This window comes from Saimiri boliviensis, chromosome 11 (assembly GCF_048565385.1).
Source record: "Saimiri boliviensis isolate mSaiBol1 chromosome 11, mSaiBol1.pri, whole genome shotgun sequence".
Classification (NCBI taxonomy): domain Eukaryota; kingdom Metazoa; phylum Chordata; class Mammalia; order Primates; family Cebidae; genus Saimiri; species Saimiri boliviensis.
The window spans coordinates 91,571,358-91,597,450 of NC_133459.1; the positions used below are offsets into that span (position 1 = coordinate 91,571,358).

At 40.0% G+C, this 26,093-nt stretch overlaps 1 protein-coding gene and 1 pseudogene across 7 annotated transcripts in view; both read right to left on the bottom strand.

Annotated features, from left to right (window-relative positions):
• Positions 1–26,093, bottom strand: part of PDE4DIP (myomegalin) — a 222,259-nt gene that overhangs the window by 109,804 nt on the left and 86,362 nt on the right. For all 7 annotated transcript variants that reach the window (XM_039460976.2, XM_039460975.2, XM_039460973.2 and 4 more), the window contains one exon: positions 683–759. In XM_039460976.2, coding sequence (XP_039316910.1) covers positions 683–759 — 77 coding nt within the window. The remainder of the gene's footprint in view (positions 1–682; positions 760–26,093) is intronic.
• On the bottom strand, positions 766–8,623 carry LOC141580306 (large ribosomal subunit protein eL6 pseudogene; annotated as a pseudogene).

Genomic DNA, 26,093 nt, shown 5'->3' on the forward strand with positions numbered 1-26,093 from the left:
TTGATGGTTAACTGTTTCTAGTTCTTTGCCATTACAACTAATGATGCAATATAAACATCCTTATACATTTATTCTTTCACATTAGTGCTTTTATTTATAAGGGACAGATTCCTTCTAGGGATTGTTTGATCAAAGAGAATCCTCCTTTTTTACTATAATAGGTAGCACCACATACTAAAAATGTTACCACAATTTACACTATCCACCACATACTAAAAATGTTACCACAATTTACACTATCACTGATAGTGATGAGAGTGCCCATTTTCCCCAAATGTTATCTCAGCCCTTGATGTTATTATAGGCTGACTGATACTTTTTGATAAAGCTTATCTGCATTCGTCTTTACAAAAAGTGGAAGCACTCGCTGTTTCTAATTAGTTGATTGCTGACTAATAGGAAGTTTGCAATCGCTGTTTCTAATTAGTTGATTGCTGACTAATAGGAAGTTTGCAATCTTATGTCTGGTGAATTTACCAACTTATGCCAAGGTCCATCTGACTTAGTAACAGACAGAGAGCCCAAGGGAAACACAGCATATGAAAATCTATTGTTTCAGTTCCTGAATCAGACACAGGATTCAAATGCCACAGATAGGTTAAGGAATTTGGTTCCAAATCTATTGCTCTCAGATTACCAACCCAGACTCTGAAAAGGAGCAGCGCTTAAAATTACAACTCACCATGTTTTATCCAGATGCTGTTTCTTGTCCTGGAGTTCTCGTTTCAAGCTCTCCACTTCAACCTTCAGCTCAATGTTCTGAAAATCACACAGGCATTAATCGTCATTAACTGCCAGGGACCCTTTATCCTGGATCCAGGTTCCTATTTGAGTCCTGCCTTGGTCTATGGTCTCTCACCTCATCTCTGCCCTCTTTGTGACCCTTGACATAATTAGGGATTCAGCTGGATCAGCAATCTAGTCAAGGAAGGATAAATTGTACAGCTTCAGGGTTTCGCCTGAGCTGCTTACCGATTTTCCCAACCTATTCATTATTACCCCTGGATCATGAACACTGCTTGAGTCTATTCATCTCTAAACCATTGCAGGACAGAGTAGATATTAAAATAAATTGTTTCTTTCTAATACAGGTATGTTTTTGAAAACCAAATTGCTAGAATAATACTTTTAATAGCATTATATTAATTGAATGATACTTTTGAATGTCTGGGGATTTAATTGTTTTTAAAAAATTTAGTCATAAACATTTTTGAAAACCAAGCTTTCATTATAAAATTGTAATTTTATGAATTAGGTTTGCTTAAGGTGAGAGGGGACTCTGATGGTAAAGTTATACAGGGAACAATTAATTTTTATTGAGGCCAGGGAGTAACAAGATTTGGGGAAACAGAAATAAGGAAATAAAAACATCCCAAGTGTGTCTGGTGCAGGTTAAGTGGCTTAGTGTGTGGTAAAGAGTGTAGGAAATAGTTTGCAATTAGTTTGTGAAAATCCTGCTAAGACAACTGGATAGGCCGGGCTCTGTGGCTCAAGCCTGTAATCCCAGCACTTTGGGAGGCTGATTTGGGCGGATCACTTGAGGTCAGGAGTTTGAAATCAGCCTGACCAACATGGTGAAATCCAGTCTCTACTAAAAATACAAAAATTAGCTGGGCGCAGTGATTCATGCCTGTAATCCCAGCTACTCAGGAGGCTGAGACAGAAGAATTGCTTGAACCCAGAAGGCGGAGGTTGCAGTCAGCCAAGATTCTGCTGCTGCACTTCAGCCTGAGTGACAAAGCTAGACTGTCTCAAAAACAAAACAACAACAACAACAAAAAACTGGATAATAATCAGCAGAGATCAAAGACTCATCAGGGAGCTTTAAGCAAAGTATTGCTGTGATCAGGTCCATGTTGAAGAAGGAATTATGAAGAAGATGGGTGGGTCAGGGACAACTGAACAGAATAGGGAGGGGACTGTCTAAGGACAAGAGGTACAGGGAGAAAGACTCAAGACATTTCAGAGACAGAAGCCACAGGCCTTGATGACTTGTGAGATTCAGATTAGACTGGAGAGAGGACCGAAGACAGTGCTGAAATTTCTAGCATGTCAGTGGGAATGCTATTAACTAAAATAGGGGCAGGTCTGTGGGGATTCTATAAAATGTTAGTCGAGGGATTACTTTATTTCAGCTTAAACCTCAGCATGCAAAAATGAATTAGTCCCTTCCCTGATGAAGTCCGTAACACAGTTTTGGGCGAGAAGAATGTTATTAACTAAAGAAGTAATGAAGTGTTTAAATCAGAGGTTGACAGAGAGACTGAAGTTACAGCAGCTAAAGTATGAAAAGCAGTATTGTGGGTACTAGAACAGTAGGAATGACTTTCCTTTATTGCTGCCATATAATAACCACCAACACCTAGACTTCTAGAAGTCCAGGACAACACACAGTACCAGCATATTGACTACCATACTTGCCAAGGCTTTTCATAACCCACATTTTCATGCAGGGTGGTTGAAACACAAATACTAGCTGGGAAAAGTAGAAACCTGGTTTAAATATTTAAGGGTTACTTAGAATTAAAGAATTTTAGAGTTGGAAGCCAGTTGGACTGAAGGTATTTCAGATCATATTGCTAGTAATTTTCTAGTGACATATTGAAAAGAATGTTTGTTCCCCTCATAAGTAGGTACCTTTTGACTAAGCTTAAAAATAGATTCAGATCCAGTGAGATGAAAATATTCTAATTTCTTCAAGGCTTACATTATAGCATGTGAGAAGAAAATGATAGCCCTGTCTTTTCAGGACTTCCTTTAAAGTGATTACTTTATGAACACCTAATAGCTTACCAGATTTAGCAAATAAAAATATAAGGTACCTAGTTCAATTTAAATATCAGGTAAACAACAAATAATTTGTTTTATTACAAGGATATCCTTTGAAATATCTGAGACATAACTTAAATGCTAAGACATTGTTTGTTGTTTATCTGAAATTTAAATTGAATTGAGTATCCTGTATTTTATCATGCAATGCAAACACCAAAAGATTAACAAATGGAAACAAGCACATTTCAATTTTGTATGAGGAACAAGTCCAAGATCTCTGTATCAATTCCATGGCCTGGCACTGAGAATCATTCATCCTTACCAGTTCATCATTCAGTAAAATAGAAGATTTAATAAACTGCTGCTATGTCCCCAGATTTGTGGTCAATACTTAAAGGAATTCAAATGTCATCATAAGAAATGGTCCCTAAGCTAGAGGCCCTTTATAGAGGTGAAGTAGTATGCATTCAATTATATTGGAAATAAAAGAGGGAGCATTTTCCTCATATGTAATATCCAGATAACTGTATCTTCCTCATTCATAAACCCTACCTTAGAGGATTGTGAGGCATAAGTAAATTAATACATGTAAAGGAATTAGAGCAGTGTTCCGAACACAGGTATAACTATAACTTTAATGATAATAATATTATTATCACCATCATCACCAATACAACAGCATTATCATTTGGGAACAGCAGTTTGCTTTCCATCAGACCATAACATTTCAGGTGGATTCAGTGTTCAGGATACGGTGCTGAGAAAGAGGACCCCTAAGTTTATTATTTCTGCCACCAAATGATTCACTTTTGTGACCACAGGTAAAATTCTACTAAGACTTCTTCACCTGGAAAATGACAAAGAATGAACAAAAAGCTATTGAAATCTCATATGAAAGAAAATGGAATCTATAATTATGAAGTGTTATTATCAATGATATTCCTATGCCTGCCTAACTTATTAAATCAGAAAAGTCTGGATATGCAAAACCACCTCAAACAAGCCAAACCTGCTTGAGCAGATTTTTTAAAAATCTCATATCTAAAAATACACGAGGTCTCAAATGACTGGAGCTATAGCAATGTCCCCTGGCTAGTTCTCAGTCTCAGGATATGACACAGGGAATCTCTATCAAGTATAAACTGATTAACAGAAAGTTCTCTGAAAAGTCCCTTACTATTAATATTATTTTTTGCATGAGAAATCCTTGAATATTTAAATAAACATAAACAAACAACAGGGAATGTGAGAGGTACTGTGAAACCAACCTAAAGCCAGAAAGAATTAGGTTCAAATCCTGGCTCTATCACTTTCCTGCTAGGTGACCTTGGGGAGGTTAACTAATCACTACGAGCCTCAGTTTCCTCATAAGTATAGTGTGGTGGCTTTCTTTGTCAATGAAGGTAACTACTCACGAGGGATTCTGTGAGGACTGAATGAGAGAATGTACATGATAAGCATAGAACCACGCCTTGCACACAGCTGTTCAACAACCTTGATTCACTTTCCCTTCATGGCTAGGCTAACTAGTACCAGTCAGAAACCTCAGCCTTACCAGGAAAAATACTTAGATCTAAAGGGAAGAAAAATGGGGGACACCAATTATGTAGGTTCTATCTGTTCTAAATCCTACTGAAGAAAATGAAGTCAATGCTTCAACCAGTATGGCCAAAGATTCACAGATTTGAAGACTTTAGCATTTCTATCTTCCAGTTCTCTTATTTTAAAGACAAGGAAATTGAAATCCAGAAGGGTTACTTCCAAGGTAAAAGCAATAACTGAAACCAACACTCCACTCTTGCTTTAGCCTTTTACCAGAGAGACCAGCTTAGGAAACACTGGCCAGTTTTGTCCCATTTTGTAGAATGCGGTCAATTAAAGAATTAGAGAATGTGCTGCAATAAGTTAGTCTTGAAAGAATATATGGAATCAGTAGTATAGTCATCAAGAGCATAGGCTGTGAAGGCGAGAAGAGTGCTTGGCAAGTCACGTGGCCTCTCTAAAAGCCTCGCTCATCTCATCTATCAAGGAGATAACAATGACATTAATCTACAAAGGATATTAAGGAGACTAAATGAAATAATGCACAAAAATCACATTGCACAGTGCCTGGCATGCAGCTAGAATTCAAAAAATGGTAACTATTATTAATTATAAAAACAATAACAGGGCCGGGCGCGGTGGCTCACGTCTGTAATCCCAGCACTTTGGGAGGCCGAGGCAGGTGGATCACGAGGTCAAGAGATCAAGACCATCCTGGTCAACATGGTGAAACCCCGTCTCTACTAAAAATACAAAACATTAGCTGGGCATGGTGGCACGTGCCTGTAATACCAGCTACTCAGGAGGCTGAGGCAGGATAATTGCCTGAACCCAGGAGGCGGAGGTTGCGGTGAGCCGAGATCGCGCCATTGCACTCCAGCCTGGGCAACAAGAGCGAAACTCCATCTCAAAAAATAATAATAATAATAATGATAATAATAATTCTTTTATCATGGAATGCTGATTGTTATCTATTATTCCAACTTGGTCAATAGTTTGCACAGTGTCTCCTATGTAATTCTAATATTCCACAAGACATTTCTGCAGTAGCGGAATGGGAAGTTTCAGCTGAAAAAAATGTAGTCAGCACCAGGGAGTGTTAAACAATCAGTTCAGACTCTTAAAGCACTGATTCTCCAAACTTCACAACTCTTTTATGTTGAAAGGGATTCAGAGGTCCTATAAAAAATAATGGAGATGTCTGACGTGTATTTCTTACACTCGGTGTGTTCGCAATCTAATTGAAAAGATAAGAGCCAAATACCAAGGTATGAATTTAAAATGCTAAAGGTGATATTTGCTGGGGGAGTTCAGATATGGCTTAAGTTCCCAAGTAAGGTTTATTGGTAAGATGCAGAGGTGTAAAGATGATAAAGATAAGGCAATACGGTATTAAGAATGAAATTGCTATAAAATCCAAATGTGCAAGTGCATTTGGAAGCTTACTTTTTTCAAGCATAAGTATTTGATACAGCAAAGTTCTAGAACAATTTTTAAAAATTCATCCATTAACAGATGATTGAATAAGCAAATGTTGTATATCCATACAATGCAATATTATTTAGTCATAGAGAGGAACGGTACATGTCACAATATGAATGAACCTTGAACACATTACAGTAAATAAAAGAAAGGCAGTCACAAGTGACAAAGAACCATATACTGTATCATTTCACTTATATGAAATATCCCAAATGAGCAAATCCACAGAGAAAAAACAAAGACTGATGGTCGATTGCAGCTGGGGGATAGGGAAATTGGGTACTGATGACTGATGGGTCAGGGTTTCCTTTTAGAGTGATAACTGTCCTAAGATTGATTGCAATGATTGCTGCACAACTTAATACACTAAAACATTGCTGTGTATGGAATTATACACTGCAAATGGGTGGCTTATGATGGTATGTGAATTATGTTTCAATGCTATGGTTATGAAAATGTTTCAAAAGGCCCTAGGAAGTTTTAACAGTTTATAATGATACTTATTATTATAAATATACACTTAGAAATTGTCTGTCAAATAGCAACATTATTATTATATCCAAATTATAGAACAAAACTATGTATTGCCTTCAAGCTCCTCTAACAGAGATTTCTTAACACTGGATTATTTCAAAATCTCTCTCCAATCTTGCCCCTCGTCTTCAGCCTTCTCCCTGCCCCTCCTAGGTAACCACTTTATTAGGTGTTCCTTCCTTCTCCCCAGGACTGGAGTACATGAATAGTCTCATATCTGGTTTCCCCAACCTCAGTCCTTCTACTACTTAAATTTTCCTAAAGCATAGCTCTGGTTATTTCATTCCCTTTAATCAAAAAGCTTTTAATGTGTAATGCAGGTTCAGCTAAAGGGGAAGAAAAAAGAAAGAAAGAAAAAGCTTTTTAGCAATTTTTAACTGTACAGCAATTAAATTTTACACAACTGTCCTGATAATAGAGTCAGTCTATTCAAAATCTGACCTTAATCTACCTATCCAGCTTCATCTCCCATTATTATCTGCTAGCCCGATTGGAATTCCCACATCCTTGCGTCCCTTCAGCTTCATGGTTAAATGCCACGTCCTCTGTGATCCTTACTTTATCTCCCCGAATTAAAAGTAATTTCTCATGATGATGGTATTATGAGCTTTCAAATATTCTTTTTTTTTTTAAAGGTAATCAGTTATTTAATTAGATTGTTAGGACATTTAAAACACCAATTTGTGAAGATAAATTCCATTTGTCAGGGCAAACACAGATCGCAGGTAGCCCTGGAGCTGAGGAATAGCTTTGATTTTTGGTAAAATTTGTGAGTCCACAGCTTTCGGATCAATCTTGCGCTGCTCTGTCATCTCGTATGCCTCTTTTTCTGTGTCGAAGATCTCACGTTCCTGGTGTCTGGGCTTCCGCAGCTGCTTCTTCTGGAAGTAAGCGTCAGTAAGATGTTTGGGGATTTTTACATTGCTGATATCAGTTTCGGTTGAGGCGGCAATGACAAATTTCTGGTGCGTTCTTCGCAGAGGAACTCGACTGAGGACCAGAGGTCCAGTCACAAGTAATAAGCCACTAGCCAGCTGCTTCAGGAAAACCACCCTCTTGCCCCTGTGGCGTCCAGTGAGGATGATCAGGATGGTTCTGGGGGTGATGCTGGCTCAGTTTCCTCACGTGCTGACTGAATGGTTATTTTGCCCGTGGCTCAAGAGCTTTCGAGGCACATCTTCAGTAGGATAATACCGAGGCATTTTGTGAAGTTTAGCCACCCGGGTACCGCCGTTTTTGTCACCACCAACTGGTTTTGTAACAGTTGCAAGAACCTTCTTTTCCTTGTCAACCTTGGATTTGGCCACCGAGTACTTCCTCTTGTACACGGACTTTCTGGAATACATGACAGATCGGGAATAACTGCCGATTCCTCTGACAAGCACAGGGTTGCTGGCTGCAATGGGGCTTACCCTTCTTGGGCTTTTTAGCCTCGGGGTTACCCTTTTTCACTTTGCTACCAGTATCAGCCTTCTTGGCTTCAGGTTTCTTCTCTTCAACTTTTTCACCCGCCATCTTGCAAGATGGGAAAGAGCTCAAATATCCTTTTCATACTGCAACACTGGCATCCTGTGTAAATGCTTCCTATTTCTACACCTGTCTCATTTACCCTTTCGAGCGACATACTCTAAGGACAGAGGGAATGATGGTGTCGCGGAGCCAGCCAGGTGCACTGGTTATTAAGATTTTGCCTCTCAGCGTTGTGGCACTGAGACAGGAATTTCAGGATGAGTAAACCTCGGTTCACATACCTTTCTGCCAGTTCCTAGCTGAGGGATCTTTTTTTGTGTAAATTACTTAGCCTTTTACAACGTAATTTCCTTTTTTTTTTTTTTAAGGCAAGAAACTGTATAGTTTAATTGATAAGTGTAAAGCATAAAAAAAATACAGGAACAATAAACATTCAATTGAAGATAGTAGTTCACACTAGTGGGGGAGATGGGGAATTGAAAAAGGAAGATTACAAAGCATGTTTCAATGTATATGTATTATATATTTACTAAGAATTTGTAATGCATATATACAAAAAAAAAATACACATAAAATTATACCAGAATATTCAGAGTTGATTGAAGTTTGATGGTGGGTCAGTAGCCATAATATTATTAAATTATTTAAATAATATTAAATTATTTGCTATAATTTAAAAACTATTCTCTATTTTTTATGTACTTCTGAAATAAATTAAAAAGCGTAAGTACATTTAGCTGACATCTAAGGAGACAAATCTTTTTTTTCTTTTCTTTCTTTTTTTTAAATTTATTTTACTTTAGGTGTATACTATATCTGGCATTTCTCCCCATGTTATCCCTCCCCACCCTCCCCTCCCTCCCCATCCCCCACTGTCTCTCCCCTACCCCGCCCCCCACTGTCCCCAATGTGTGATGCTCCTCTCCCTGAGTCCACTGTGTTCTCGATGTTCAACACCCACCTATGAGTGAGAACTTATGGTGCTTGGCTTTCTGTTCTTGGGTCCTAATTTCCTAATTTGTAAAATAGGGGTTGAAAAAATTACCTCAATGTCTGTAGTGAGGAATGAATGAATTTATGTAAAGTACCCAGCAAACTGTTTGAGGTGTAAATAACCTGCAGCTGTGACTAATCTGAGGTCTTCGCAGTGTCTCAGACCTCTGTGTGCACTAAAAGCACTGAAAGAGTGAACCACGAAGAGGATGAACAAGGAATCCATGGACGAGAGGCAGAAGTGGAGTCACAATGATGTTTGTTGAATATGTGAGAGGGGATAGATAAGGCTGTGCGATTATATGGACAACTTTTTAATCTGAAGCCTTTAAAAGACTTTTCTCAGTTCCTTGGATGAACCTGGAAACCATCATTCTCAGCAAACTGGCACAAGAACAGAAAATCAAACACCGGATGTTCTCACTCATAGGCGGGTGTTGAACAATGAGAAAACATGGACACAGGGAGGGGAGCATCACACACTGGGGTCTGTGGGGAGGAAATAGGGGAGGGACAGCAGGGGGTGGGGAGTTGGGGAGAGATAGCATGGGGAGAAATGCCAGATATAGGTGAAGGGGAGGAAGGCAGCAAATCACACTGCCACGTGTGTACTTAGGCAACAATCTTGCATGTTCTTCACATGTACCCCAAAACCTAAAATGCAATTAAAAAAATAATAAAAAATAAAAATAAAATGTTCATCTTTAAAAAAAAAAAAAAAAAGGCTTTCGAAGTTTTGGCTGGCTATGGTGGCTCATGCTTATAATTCCAGCACTTTGGGAGGCTGAGGCGGGTGGATCATTTGAGGTCAGGAGTTCGAGACCAGGCTGGCGAACCTGGCGAAACCCTGTCTCTACTAAAAATACAAAAATTAGCTGGGCATGATGGCAGGGGCCTGTAATCCCAGCTACTTGGAAGGGTAAGGAGAATCGCTTGAACCTGCAAGGCAGAGGTTGTAGTGAGCTGAGATCATGCCACTGTACTCCAGCCTGGGAAACAGAGCAAGACTCCTCAAAAAAATAAAAAACAAATGAAAAACTTTCTCAGTTTTAAACTAAGAATGTTCTTTAATAGGCATATTATTAACCAATTGGCAATAAAAAATCGAATGCACTCTAGAATTCCCACCTTCTCTTCTTCCACCGCTCATGCTCCCCGTTAGAAGGGCTAAACGTCCTACCCTTGCGCACTGCACTGGAGCTCAGAAATACTGTCTTAAAATCTCTATATCTTAAAATGGACATTTTAGAGGGGAAATTGAGTATGGACCCAGTATTCGATGGTATTATGGAATTATTTTTAAGCTTTTTGGGTACAATAATAGTATTGTGGTTATGTTTAAAAACAAAGCTTTCTTTGTTAGAGTTACATTCTGATGTCTTTCCAAATAAAATTATATGATGTCAGAGAGTTGCTGTAAGGAGTGGAGGAGGAGAAGACAGGGAAGGAACGGTGCAGGGAGATCACTGAAAAGAGCTACAGAATGTTGGGAACAATTACAGCTGAGTGACGGGGACATGGCTCCCTGGTAAAGGCGACATGTACATCGGGAAGTACCATTTTCATGGTCTTTATATTTGAAACTTTTGAAACTTACATAATGAAAAGTCAAAAGGGGCATTTTCATCCAAAAAAGGCAAATGTCCATATTCTTTTTTATTTTCTCATTTTCATTTCTGGAATTACCTAAACTCAATCATAGAGAGCAAAGAAAATTCGGCTCCCCATGGCAGCTTCTTTCAGCCACTAGACTCACATAGACTCGGCCGTAAGGAGTCTGCTTCCCAATACTGAGGGACGAAGAAAGTTGAACCTGCCTCTAGACACCTCTCAAACTTGGGAGACTCAGAATACAACAGGGTATAGGTTACAGGGAGCAAAGAAGAGATGAGGAAATAAATTAAAAACAAGATTTGTTTAAAGAGGAACTGCAACTTTTTAATTGGGCAGATTGAACCAATAAAAGGACAGCTCTCTCACTTCACCTCTTATCCTCTAGTCTCTTCAACTTTCACATTGCTTCACTCACTCTCTTCCTCTCCCTTTCACCTGCTCACCTCACTCAGCTGGAACTGCGCCCTCTGATATGACACAGGATCATGATGACATCAGTCATTACCCAGCAGCCATTTTTTCTGATAACTAGAATTCTGAGTGATGAGAGCTCATGGTGAGATCATTTCCAAGATGTTGCTAGCCATTGGTGGTACTACTCTCCACTAAACACAGGGCTTTTACTGATTGAGAAATCAATCACACAAGTGTCCTTGGATGCCACCAAGGCTTTTCCTAAATTGCTGTCAGCCTATGATGGCTTCTCTGTCGAAACCTGTTCTTCATTAAGGCTCAACTCAAACATCCTCTCCATAACCTTCGTTGAAAGAAACCTTTCCACAACCTCACAGTCAAAACTAATAATTTATTTTCTCTTCATTTCAACTGTACTTCATTTATAACTTACATGACTATAATGTAATAACTGAGATTCTTCTGATACTACAAAGCAGTGCCATCATAATTACCTCTGGGCAACAGGCAAAAATCAAGATTGTCTTTAATAAACCAGGATTCATACCAGGTCATCCGATGTTTAACTCTGCTACAGCACTCACCCGATTCTGCCTTTCATTGTTTATTTAAAATGTCTGCCTCCCCATTTAGGTTTTAGAAAAGTTCTTGGCTCACGATTAAGTCTCAGTATAAGTTTCTGGAATAAACACTTTGTTATCACTCTTGAATCGATGACTTACATTTATTTTTAATTTTTTCTATTTCACCCAAAGTAGAAGATGACATATATATATATATATATATATATATATATATAGGCATTTAACTTCACATTTGTGCATTCATGTGTATGCATTTCAACTCATCTGCAAGCTTATATCCCTCACAGTTTGCTGCTGGGCTAAGAACAGATACTCAAAAAATAGGGGTGCAGTGGCTCACGCCTGTAATCCCAGCACTTTGGGAGGCCGAGGAGAGTGGATCACTTGAGGTCAGGAGTTCGAGACGAGCCTGGCCAACATGCTGAAACCTCATCTCTACTAAAAATAAAAAAATTAGCTGGGCTTGGTGGCGGGCGCCTGTAATCCTAGCTACTCGGGAGGCTGAGGCAGGAGAATTGCTTGAACCCGGGAGGCGGAGATTGCAGTGAGCCGAGATTGTGCCAGTGCACTCCAGCCTGGGCAGACTCCATCTCAAAATAATAATAATAATAATAAATAGTTTAAAAAAAAACTTGACAGCATGTCAGGATATATTCACTGATAAAAGTCAACAAGAAAGTATTGGAGATTAAAGACTGTCAAAACCTAAGTGCTTTTCTTGGCATCATCGTTCTTGACCTCCAGTAGCTCTCAGTGTATGTAATCAGAGTTGCATTAAGGTCAGTGAGTGAAGAAAATGGTACTGCACCTTTGCAAGAGAGGAGCAGGCCTTCCACAAAAGAGTCTATTTGGGACAAAAATCTCTATGACCAAATCCCACTCTAATCAATTCTGTAAACTAAAGGAATTTTAAAAAAATAATTTAGTGGGAGGGAGAGTTTCAAAACCTTACAAGGAGCCCTTCATGTAACTCCTGATTTATTCAGCCAAAGTGAAAAGTAACTATTAGTGAATGGGTTTTATTTTAAAATCTTTTCTTTTTTAGAATCTTATCTCTTCTAGGAAAAGTGTAGTAAGTAAGTACTTTTTGTATGCAGAGTAAGTTTCTTGTCCAGGCTTCTCTGATATCAATGGGCCAAGTCCATAACTCTATAAACCAGGGAGAAGCACTGAGCATTTTCATAAGGGACTCTATCTGTCTTGACCAAAAGATAAAGAAAGGGCTGGTCGTTGCAGGATCCCTAGAAATATTTAGTAGCTTCCAAGTGAATTCTTCTGTAAACGAAGTTTCTCTCCATTCATAAGTTTTAGAGCAAAAATGAAGCCTTAGTGAGTCTAGATATCTGGGTGACATTAACTCCCTGTGTGACAGATTAGTCATCCCCAGAGCTTTATGTTTTTACACAATTAACTTGAATAAGAGCCTCTCCTTCTTGCCCATAAGAATGATAATACCAACTGCATTACTCATCTTTTATGCTTATGTGAGAAATCCAGCCACCAATCAGAAGGTGTTCAAATGCAAAGTATTAAGTTTTTAGACTTTAATGTGAAGTGGAAGAAAGCCTTGATTCAGATGTCCAATCTCTGCCATTCTACAGATTCCGTATTTACTATCTTTTACTAGTGCAGTTAAGTCCCAAATTAGAAACATAAGTCGCCCCAACATGTGACAAGTGTCCTTCATTGCCAGAGAAAGGACAGTGGGGCTGTGTCCTCAACCTCAGCAACCAGAAGATTCTGCAAGACCAGGACGCTGTCCTGCCAGAGCCTGCTTTAGTGTCCAGTCCTGTTCTCCAAAGAGATGGAAAAAAACCAAGTGGAAAAGTTTCAGGTTATTCAGTACAAGGCTTCATATCCAAATGGCAAAACTGCACTGTTCAGGTCATGTTTCAAGCCCAACCTATGTCAGTCCTTAGGAAAAGCCTCAAAGCAATACCAAAGCTTTCCCAGCCTGGTTTACCTTGATTAGACAAACACAGATATCCATGTCTGAGTAAGCACTGAGGCCATGGAAGAATGCTAAGGAGGCTAGGTGTTTGGATAGACACAGCTAGGGCGTGTGTGTGTGTGTGTGTGTGTGTGTGTGTAGAGACAGAGACAGAGACAAAGAGACAGTGCTCATTGGAATGCTGAGATAGTAGCATTTTTTTATTCATTTGTTTTTTCATCAAATATTTAATGAGCACCTACTTTGTATGTGCAAGCACTTTAATAGGTACTAGAAAGAGCAAGACAGAATCACAGTCTTCAGAGAATGTACAGCCTATGGGAATAGTTAAGCCAATGATTATCTTAGCATGTAACAAACAAATGAGAACCCAGAATCAGATAGCTGTATGGAAATTCGGACAGGTGGCAGATATAAATAGCAGCAAATACATGAATCAATGTGGGTCCATCATATAACTCTTAGCTTTCGTCTCTAAACCTAGACCTAACTCAAGACATACCATACCTTGGTTTGCTCTTTCTCTAAGCATTCTTGTTCTTGTCTTCTGGGGAGCAGAAATATAACTACAACACTGCCAAGGGAAAATAAAGAATCCAGTACTATTCCAGTAATTTTAGGGCAGTGGTACAGTACAATGCAAAGTATAGGCTTTAGAATTAAATTGGTCTGGATTCAAACATGAGCCCTCTCACATTCTATTGAGAGGTTGAACCACATAAAAAGGAGATATTCAACTATTTTTTACTGTTTCTCATAGTTCATCTCTGTATTCTTGAGGTAAATCACTTTAACCTAAGTTTCACTTCCTTCAGTTGTTAGTTTGTTTAATGGTGTTAATATCCCTACCTTTCAGGGTAATAAATGAAAAGTTGGAAAAAAAAATACCTGACATATAGTGGGTGTTCAATACATGTTAGTTTTCCCAAAGGTAGTCAGATGCATGAATCATAAGAAGAGGTATTTCTGGTCAACACTAAGCTTAAGAACTCAAGAAAAGATATATTAAAAACGAGACATCTTTGGATTTTGATAGTGGGGAAGGTTGTATGTACACAGGTATGTATGTAGGGGCAGAAAGTAAATGGGAAATCTCTGACCCGTCTGCTTAACTTTGATGTGAAGTTAAAACTGCCCTAAAAAACGAAATCTGACCAGGTGTGGTGGCTCACGCTTGTAATCCGAGCCTTTGGGAGGCTGAAGCAGGAGGATCCCTTGAGCCCAGGAATTTGACACCAGCCTGGGCAACACAGAAAGATCCTATCTCATTTTTTTAAAAAAAATTAAAAAATAAAAATAAATAAAAATAAAATCTTTTTTTTAAACAAAAAGACAAATGGGGGAAAATTAGGTGTTTGGCCAGTTTTATTTAGACTCTGAGCACCGAGTTCCCAAGATACACTCTACTGTGGTATTCACACTGATCTCCAACTAAACCCTTCTCAGTGTGTCATGAGCTATTCATTCCCAATAGTCACTCTGTTAAAATCTTGGTTGTGTCCCAGAGGCCTCCGTTGATATAGCCCAACTGAGCTGGCAAGTGAGAAAACATACATAAATACCAATGATCTCAGTGATTCTTTCCCCGCCCCAGGACATTCCTCAGCAGAACCAATCTCCCTCACTTGGCTGGAACCTCTCTGTTCACAAATAGGCCTCGCTGGGCTTAATTTAGCAAAGGACAACCCTCCTGCCAGGGGTAAGGCTGGAGCCCCTGCAATCCCTCCGGACACCTTGTGTGGAGACAGGAGCCCAGCCCTGCTGAAGGAGCTAAAGGGGATGTTCAGAATATGTGTTTTTCTCAGCTATTTAGGAACTGGAGCTCATGGGAACCATCCTTTACTTCCTTGACTTCTCACATATACGCTTTCGGCAGCAGCTATAGAAATGGAAACTCAGTAACATCTTACCTAAGGGTATAAAAACCATATTAATTTTTCTATAGATAAATTGTTGCATAGGAAACCTGCTAAATATTTTTAAATAATCTGTGACATCTAACATAATCTAACACTTGTCCCCAAATTCAGCTTTTAATTCTGGATTAAAACATACTTTGATCTTTGCTCCAAAAAAGAACAAAGCCAGTCACTGGTGTTCTGCAAAGTCTAGGATCATTTTTCTTACATTGAATCTCACACAATAACTGAACTCTAAGTTCTAACATCTGGCAGTCACTCCTGCCCTGGAAGCCTGGCTGTGTCCTGAAGCCAGTTCCCATGATCAGGTAACTCTTCTGAAGTTCTACTTCCACTCGGGACCAGGGACAGCACTTACCCTGTAGACTCTACAGATGTGCCATCCGGGTTGGCAGGCATGAGCCACATGTGGCTACTGAGCCCTTGAGATGTGACTAGTGCAAATCAAAATGTGCTGTGAGGATTTCAGACTTAGCATACGCTGGGTTTCCAAAGACTAACTACAGCAAAAGAATGTGAAATCCCATCAATAGTTTTAAAATGTTGACTTCATGTTAAAATGATAATGTTTTAAATATATTAATTTCACATGATATGTATTAATTTCACAAGATATTTTTTGATATTTTTCATTTTTTAAAATGTGGCCATCAGAAAAATTTAAATTGCATGTGTGGCTTATATTTACATTGGACAGCACTGCTTTATGTTAGGAAAGGATGTACTTGCTATAAGTACTTTGCTTGAAGTCATAGTCTGACCTGCATCACAGTTAATCCTATGGTCTCATAGAACATTGGAGAGTTTTTACATCCATGTTGTTAAATCCAAAGGTCGATTTTTAATCATCATATTACGCCGGGCGCGGTGGCTCAAGCCCGTAATCCCAGCACTTTGGGAGGCCAAGGTGGGTGAATCACAAGGTCAAGAGATCAAGACCATCTTGGTCAACATGGTGAAACCCTGTCTCGACTAAAAATACAAAAAATTAGCTGGGCATGGTGGCGCGTGCCTGTAATCCCAGCTACTCAGGAGGCTGAGGCAGGAGAATTGCCTGAACCCAGGAGGCGGAGGTTGCGGTGAGCCGAGATCATGCCATTGCACTCCAGCCTGTGCAACAAGAGCGAAACTCCATCTCAAAAAAAAAAAAAAAAAAAAAAAAAAAAATCATCATATTACTCAAGCTCTCAGCAGCATCTGAAAGGTGGATCCTGCCCTCTTCCACTATATACATCCTTCATCTGGCTTCCAGGATTCTGGACTTTTTCTCCTACTTCACTGGTTTGCGCCTTCTCTATCTCCTTTGCTGATTCTTCCTTTTTTCTCCAAACTATTGCTTGAGTGATATAGGGCTTAGTCTCTGGTCCTTTTCTCTTCTATCTGGGAAGCTCTAACTCCGACTCCTTTGGTGATCTCCTATAGTTTCATGGCTTTAAATATTTAAATTTAATATTTAACCATCTACTTGCTGATAACTCCCAAATTTATGTCTCTAGTCCAACCCTATTTCCTAAACTTCAGACTTATGTATTCAACTCCTTACTTAATACTGGCACATAAACTGTCTAACAAATAAATTACACACCAAATGTTCAAATCTGAACCCCTACGCTCCACCTTCAAATCTGCTCCATGCATACCCTTCCCTATTTCAGTTATGCCAACTCCATCCTCCCGGTGGCTTACGCCAAAATGCCTGGCGTCTTTCTTGATTCCTTTCTTTCTCTCCGATTCCACATCCAGTCCATCGGCAAATCCTTTTAGATTTGCTGCCTTCACCATTTGCTCCCACATGCATCGCTATTACGTAAGTCTAATCACCATCAGTCCCTACACACATTCCTGCACTGTCTTCCTAAGAGTCGTCCTGGTGTTAACTTTTGTTCTCCTATGCCCTATTTACAATACTGTAACCAGATTTATCATTTTAACAGTCAGACAGGACAAGCATTTGTTAGGACCTGCCTCTGCTCAAAACCCTTCAGTGGGTTCCCATGTCACTCTGAATAAAAGCTGAAGTCTTTAAAATCGTCTACAAGGACTTACGGCACCGGCCCCATTCCCTGTGGGGCCTCATCTTCCAGCACACTTACTCTTGATCATGCTGTGTCAGCCACGGTGGCTTCCTGATGTTTCTTACCCAGAATATTCTTCCCTCAGTTCTCTGTTTGGCTAATTTCGTCATCTCCTTCAAGTTGCTATTTAAAAATTATTTTCTATGGCACAGCCACTTTGGAAAATAGGCAGTATCTATTTAGAAAATAGTTGGGGAGAAATACAGATTGGGCATCCCTAATTTAAAAATTCAAAATCTAGCATGTTCCAAAATCCAAAACTTTTTGAGGATTAACATGACGCCACAAGTGGAAAATTCCATACTTGACCACATGAAGGGTTGCAGTAAAAATGCAGGCACACAACACACAGCTTATTCAGTGTCCCCGAGAGAAAAATAAAATGACATTCAGGCTTGTATGTAAGGTGTATATGAGACATAAAGAAATTTTATGTTTATACTTGGGTCCCATCCCCAAGATATTTCATTATATATATGCAAATATTCCAAAATCAGAACAAATCTGAAACACTCTGGTTCAAGCTTTTCGGATAAGAGGCATTTAATCTATACATGCTTATCATATGACCTAACAGTTCCACTACTGGGCATTTACCCAAAAGAAATAAAACAAAGATTTGTACATGAATTTTCATAGCAGCTTCATCCATAATACAAGGTATTATGAGTTCACTGAACACAACTCATACATTCATCAACAAATGTATGAAAAAACAAATTGTATTATATTCAAACAATGGAATAACACTCAGCAATAAAAATGAATGTACTGCTGATACAAATAACATGGACGAAACTCAAAATCATTATTCTAAGTGAAAGAGCCAGATACTGTAGTCTATACTTTATGATTCACTTTCAACGAAATTCTAGAATAGACAGAACTAATCTATCAACAGAAGGCAGATCGATGGTTTTCTGCAGCCAGAGGTATGAAAAGTTTGGAACATGTGGCACCTGTAGGACATATGGAAACGTTTTTGGGGTGATGGAAGTATTTTAATCTTGATTGCGTAGTATTTGTTATACAGTGGTACACACTTGTTAAAACTCATCTTGCACACTTAATAAAGTTTATTTAAACAGAAGATGAAAGGAAAAACAAAAACGACTAGCAAGTGGCAATGCAAACTGCCAAATGCAAAGCGTGAGTAAGGAGCTCAGCGGCGTGGAGGCTGCATGGAGGGTACCGGTCTAGGATGCTTTCACGGCCTCAGGTCAGCTTGGAAGGCCATAATGCTGTGAAGGTAAACCTAGAAACAAATCTTCCTGCACTGGTAACTGTCATGTTTATTTGCTTCCCTTTCCATCCCATCTCTTCAAAAAAAAGTAAAAGATAGTGTGGTTCACAAACTACAATGTGGCTCCCCATAACCCCCTTCTTGGTGTTTGTACCCTTGTATAACTCCCTCTCTTTGGGTACGAGCAGGCCTTGTGACTTGCTTCTAACCAATATAATATGGCAAAGGTAAAGGAATGTCACTCGTGTGATTATGTTAAATTTTAAGACTCTCTTGCTTGCAGACTTGCTCTAGAGCCTCTCCTTGCTGACTTGAAGTAAGTGGCCATATGGGGAAAGCTCACCCGGCAAGGAACATTAGGCGACTTAAAGAAACCCTAGACAGCCTCTAGACAACCTCTGGCAAGAAGTCAAGGCCCTCAGTCCTACTGCTACCAAAAAAATGGATTCTGCTGACAGCCCAAGTGAGCTCTGAGTCAGATTCCTCAGTCAAGTCTCTAGAGGAGAATGCAGGCTGGTCAACACCTTGGCTGCAGCCTGGGGAGACCCTAAGGAGAAAACACAGCTAAGCAGTGCCTGGGTTCCTGACCCACATACATTGTGAGACAATAAATGTGTGAGGGGTGAGGGAGGGGTGGAGGGAGGGGTGGCTGTGCATTTGGGTATGGAAGGGTGTTTTAAATCACTTTCTAAACATTGCATCTCGTGGCCACTCCTTCATACTGCAACCTGCTCTCCACTCCTGTAATTTTTTTTCAACACTTATTTTAGGTTCAGTGGGTACATGTACAGATTTGTTACATGGGTAAATTGAACGTCATGGAGGTCTGGTGTACAAATGATCCCATCACCCAGGTGGTGAGTATAGTGCCCAATAGTTTTTCTTTCTTTTTCTTTTTTTCTTATTATTCATTTTACTTTAGGTGCATACTATATCTGGCATTTCTCCCCATGTTATCCCTCCCCACACTCCCCTCCCTTCCCACCCCCTGATGTCTCTCCCCTCCCCATCCCCCCAACTGCCTCCAGTGTGTGATGCTTCTCTCCCTGAGTCCACATGTTCTCGCTGTTCAACACCCACCTAGGAGTGAGAACACGCGGTGTTTGGCTTTCTGTTTTTGTGTCAGTTCAACCCTCACCTCCCTTCCGCCTTTCCCCCTCTGGTAGGCCCCAGCGCTTATTGCTCTCATCTTTGTGTCCATGTCTCCATGTTTAGCTCTCACTTATAGGTGAGAACATGCAGTATTTGGTTTTCTGTTCCTATGTCGATTAGCTGAGGATAATGGCCTCCACCTGCATCTATTTTGCTGCAGAGGACATTATTTCACTCTTTTTATGGATGCAGAGTATTCCCTGCCTTATATGTACCACACTTTTTCTCCCCGGTCTACTGTTAATGGTTGATGCCATGTCTTTGCTGTTGTGACAGTGCTTCGATGAACACACAAATGCATGTGTCTTTTTGGTAGAACAAATTATTTTCCTTTGGGTATATATCCAGGAATGAGATTGCTGTTCCTGTCCCTGCTGAGGATACGAATAGGTCAATCTGATTCTTATTCCTAATCACCACTTGTCACATATTGAGACTTCAGGTAACTAAAAGGCACTATTAGGTCACCTCTGTTTTCCCCCAAAGTGAAAATCCCAATTCCATTGCCCTTTTCACATAAGCCTGATTTTCCAACTTTTTAAGTTTGGTCTGAATAATTTCCTATTTCCTCTGAATTCTGGAGTTCCAAACCAGACTCAGCACAAGTCTAACAGGGCAAACTATAGAGATAAGAACAGCCCAGGCTGTTCACAGCAAGTTGCACCTGTTTTATGAGTAAAAATGAGGTCAACGCCACCTTGTACTGCAGATACCTCCGTGAGGCAGTGCCACCTCTTCCTGCCACAATCTTGGCAAAAGTCACCATGAAATTAGGTATCATTTTACTAGAGCCCTTTCTTTCTCTCCAGTCAGAATAACAATGTAGTTATTCACTGAAAAACACCATTTGCATTTGAAAGAGTTACTAACTAAATTCTAAAGAATGTACCAAAGCCTTGCTTAACTGTAGAATGAGGCCACGCGGCTGCTGGGATACCAGGTACTCTCCCTGAGCCTACTGATGGCGAATTTGGTTCTGTGAAGAATGGGAACAAGATACCCACTTCATAGGACAATTATATGGTTGAAATTAAATATGCGTAACATGCATAACATGGTGCCTGGCACGCGGGAAACACAAAACAGATTTCTTTCTCTACAGCATTTAAATGGGAAGCATTTAGCATTTTCTTTCCATGTGCCTGAGTGAATGTGGGAAAAGGGGACAGAGGGTATGGGGCAAAGAAGGACAGAAAGGGCCTAAGAATAGGAAGAATTTAACACTAGAAGGTGGGACAAGACCTGGGTCCACCCTTTCTGCAGATAAAGTAGCTGCAAATAATCGGGAAGAAGTCCTCAGGCCGCTTTCCTCCTGACCATTTATTTTCCTGCACCTTGTATCAAGAACCTTAAGCAAACTGTCCTTTTGCAGTAGTAGAGAAAACAGGAGGACGGACGGGAGGTAGAAATTAGAAAGCTAGCAGTTGAAGGCCAACTCAGAAAGCATCAGGTGGAATTCCATTCCTAATTGACATTACCATCTTCTAACTGCAGCAATTCTTGCCAGCCCTTCTATGTGCTCCCTACAGGACCAAGTTTCCACACAGCTGAAGGAACCTGTCTGCTCTCACCCCAGCTTCACAGAAGATGGCAGGGACTGGTTATTACTAATCTGCCTCGGAGGCTTCTGAGGCTCCAATTGGTTTGTCAGGAAACCGGGCTTCCCCACAATCCCACAGACTAGAAGACGTCAGAAAGAACAAGCCTTAGAACAAATACTGCTCCCCACCTCTAAGGGATCTGCTCCTCTGAGTCCCAGAAGTTCACTGTCTTCATTTGATTTCTGCTACAGGAAGACCCTGGGAATCCAGCTCTGGACACAGCACTTCCTGATTTTTGAAGTAGAGAGTTGACAACCCTGTTGTCATCAATAGAACTGTGCTAGGTGGATGTGAAAGGAAAATATCTTGGGCTCCCAAAATGACTAAGCTAAAAGGAAAACTCAGGATCACGGCCAATGGAAGTCAGAACTAGGCTGCAGCTCTGACTCGGACAAACAGAGCAGCATGTGGAGGCTCGCATCATGAATTCTTGCTCCAGAATGACTACAGAAATAAATCATGAAACCGGAGAGAACCCACAGACCCCCTGAAGGAAGCAGACTGCTCCTGCAGCATCCAGGAGACACCCCAAATACTGTGTTGGTATTTACTCATAGAAAATGGCCTGGAAAGTCTCAGCAATAGAATCAAACAAGTAGAATAAAGAAATTTAGAGGTCAAAGACTAGGTCTTCAGTTTAACCCAATCCAATAAAGACAAAGAAAAACAAATAAGAAATATGAATAAAGCCTCCAAGAAGTCTGAGATTATGTTAAATGACCAAACCTAAGAATAATTGGCATTCCTAAGGAAGAAGAGAAATCTGAAAGCTTGAAAAACATATTTGAAGCAATAATTGAGGAAAATTTCCTTGACCTTGCTAGAGACCTAGACATCCAAATACCAGAAGCACAAAGAACACCTGGGAAATTCATCACAAAAAGATCATCACCTAGGCACATTGTCATCAGGTTATCTAAAGTTAAGACGAAGTAAAGAATCGTAAGGGCTGTGAGACCAAAGCACCAGGTAACCTATCAGGTTAACAGCAGATTTCTCAGCAGGAACCCAACAAGCTAGAAGTGATTGGAGCCCTATGTTCAGCCTCCTAAAACAAAACAATTATTAGCCAAGAATTTTATATCCAGGGAAATAAGTTTCACATATGAAGGGAAGATACAGTCTTTTTCAAACGAATGCTGAGAGAATTTGCCACTATGAAGCCAGCACTACAAGAGCTGCTAAAAGAAGCTCCAAATCTTGAAACAAATCCTGGAAACACATCAAAACAACCTCTTTAAAGTATAAATCTCACAGGACATATAAAATAAAAATACAATTTAAAAACAAAACCTGAAAAACCAAGGCATACAGGCAGCAAATAGCACAACGAATGGAATGGCACCTCACATCTCAATGTAAATGGCCTAAATAAGCCACTTAAAAGATACCGAATTACAGAATGGAACAGAAGTCACCAACCATCTTCTGCCTTCAAGACTCACCTATCACGTAAGAACTCACATAAACTTAAGGTAAAGGGGTGAAAAAGACATTTTATGCAAATGGACACCAAAAACAAGCAAGAAAAACTGTTCTTTCTTTCTTTCTTTCTTTTTTTAAGATGGAGTTCACTCTTGCAGCCTAGGCTGGAGTGCAATGGCGCAACCTCAGCTCACTGCAACCTCCACCTCCTGGGTTCAAGGGATTCTCCTGCCTCCATTTTCCAAGTAGCTGGAACTACAGGCATGTGCCATCACACCTGGCTAATTTTTGTATTTTTAGTAGAAACAGGGTTTCACCATGTTGGCCAGGCTGGTCTTCTGACCTCAAGTGATCCACCCACCTCGGCCTCCCAAAGTACTGGAATTACAGGCAGGAGCCACCGTGCCTGGCCCAGGAGTAGTTATACTTATATTTGTGGGTAAACCCCCCAATATAGGTACCGAGGAAGGAGAGCTAAGCAGAATCCTGGCACAATTAAGGCCTGGAGAATATCTCAGTTTATAGTGTTACTACTCAGTTATTTCCATATATAGATATATATATATATTAGCTTATAATCGGAGAAATGCCTAGAGTAGATAAAGTACAGAGCATGAATTAGGGAATAAGCAGCTTATAGTTGGAGGAATGTCTGGAGCAGACACAGTGCAGAGCATGATTTAAAGGAAAACAGTTATACCAGGACAAGAACCCATGGCCCAGCTGGCAGCATTCAGTATCATAAAGATACCCACTGTATGGCAGGCTCAGGGCATGAGCCACTCCTCCTGGTAAAGGAGTTGTAGGACCTTGCTCCAGTTCTTGTGGAAGGCTGCCCTCAGACCGGCAATTACACCTTGGTGACTGTGAACTTTGTCAGCTCTTGTTACTGTGCTGCTCGAAAAGCATTCTCCTATAGAACTCATTGGAAGCTGCCAGCAGGTGGTGTAGACCCTGACAGCTCTGTCACTGCTATGTGACCTAAAGCATCCTCCTATAAATCTTCTTAGTAGCTTGCCCTAGATAGAGGTATTGCACACTGCACCCTCTTTACTGTGCACGGCCTACCTCCATGCCTCGGTGACCTAATGTGGGTGGACCCCTTACTGCACACGGCCCTTGCCTTGATGGTCTAATGGGAATGGATCCCTTGCTGCGCACTGTCCACCTCCCAGCCTAGGTGATCTAATGAGGGTGGACCCCTTGTTTTATTGCTCATGACCCTATCACTGTCCTTAAAGATGACTTCACTGACTGCCCTGCCTTCTAACCTATACACTGTAACTACTAATGCTTCTGGACGTTTAGGGCCTCGCCTGACTCTGCTTATAGGTGGCGTGGCCCCCCGAGTCCAGCTGCGTTTTTCTTGTACTTCTGTGTCCTGTCTCTTTATTTCTCGGATCCTGTAACTCAGCACAGCACAAGGGACACCCCACGACCCTGTGGGCCATCAGGCCTACAATATTAGACAAAACAAACTTTAAAGCAACAGCAGTTAAAAAAGACAAAGAATGACATACCATAGTGATAAAAGGCCTTGTCCAGCAGAAAAATATCACAATCCTAAACATATATGCACCTAACACTGGAGTTCCAAAATCTATAAAACCATTTCTAATAGACCTAAGAAATGAGATAGCAACACAATGGTGGTGGAGGACTTCAATACTCCACTGACGGCACTAGACAGGTCAACAAGACAGAAAGTCAACAAAGAAACAATGGATTTAAACTATACCCTGGAACAAATGGACTTAACAGGTACACACAGAACATTCCATCCAACAACCACAGAATAAACATTCTATTCAACAGTGCATGGAACTTTCTCTAAGACAGCCCACATGGTAGGCCACAAAATGAGCCTCAATAAATTTAAGAAAATTGAAATTATATCAAGCACCCTCTCAGACCACAGTGGAGTAAGACTGGAAATCGACTCCAAAAGGAATCTTCAAAACCATGCAAATACATGGAAATTAAATAACCTGCTCCTCAATGATCATGAAATCAAGATGGAAATCAAAAAACTATTTGAACTGAATGAAAATAGTGACACAAACTATCAAAATTTTTGGAATACAGCAAAGACAGTGCTAAAAGGAAACCTGACAGCCCTAAACACCCACATCAAAAAGTCTGAAAGAGCACAAACAGACAATCTAAGGTCACACCTCAAGGAACGAGAGACACAAGAACACACCAAACCCAAACCCAGCAGAAGAAAGGAAATAACCAAGATCAGAGCAGAACTAAATGAAATGGAAACAAACAAAAAAATGCAAAAGATAAATGAAACAAAAACCTGATTCTTGGAAAGATAAATAAAACGGATAGGCCATTAGCAAGATTAACCAAGAAAATAAAGAGAAAAAATCCAAATAATCTCAATAAGAAATGAAATGGGAGTTATTACAACTGACACCACAGAAATACAAAAGATCATTCAAGGCTAATACGAACACCTTTACGTCCGTAAATTAGAAAACCTACAGGAGATGGATAAATTCCTGGAAAGATACAACCCTCCTAGCGTAAATCTGGAAGAATTAGATACCCTAAACAGGCAAATAACAAGCAGCAAGATTGAAATGGTAATTTAAAAATTACTAATTAAAAAAGTCCAGGACTGATGGATTCACAACAGAAATGTTACCAGACATTTAAACAAGAATCAGTACCAATCCTATTGACACTATTCTACAAGATAAAGAGAGAAACCTCCCTAAATCATTCTAAGAAGCCAATATCACCCTAATACCAAAACCAGGAAAGAACATAACCAAAAAAGAAAAGTGCAGACCAATATCCTTGATGAATATAAATACTAAAATCCTCAACAAAATACGAGCTAACCAAATCCAACAACATATCCAAAAGATAATCCACCATGATCAAGTGGGTTTCATACTGGGGATGCAGGGATGGTTTAACATACACAAGTCAATAAATGTGATACACAGCATAAATACTATTTTTAAAAATCACTTGATCATCTTAATAGACACAGAAAAAGCATTTGACGAAATCCAGCATCCCCTTATGATGAAAACTCTCAGCAAACTCGGCATTCAAGGGATGCACTTCAATGTAATAAAAATAATCTATGACAAATCCACAGGCAACGTAATAAAGAATGGGGAAAAGTTAGAAGCATTTCCTCTGAGAACTGGAACAAGACAAGGATGCCCACTCTCACCACTTCTCTTCAACATAGTTCTGGAAGTCCTATCCAGAGAAATCAGACAAGAGAAAGAAATAAAGCGCATCCGAATCAATAAAGAGGAAGTCAAACTGTCCCTGTTTGCTGATGATACTATTG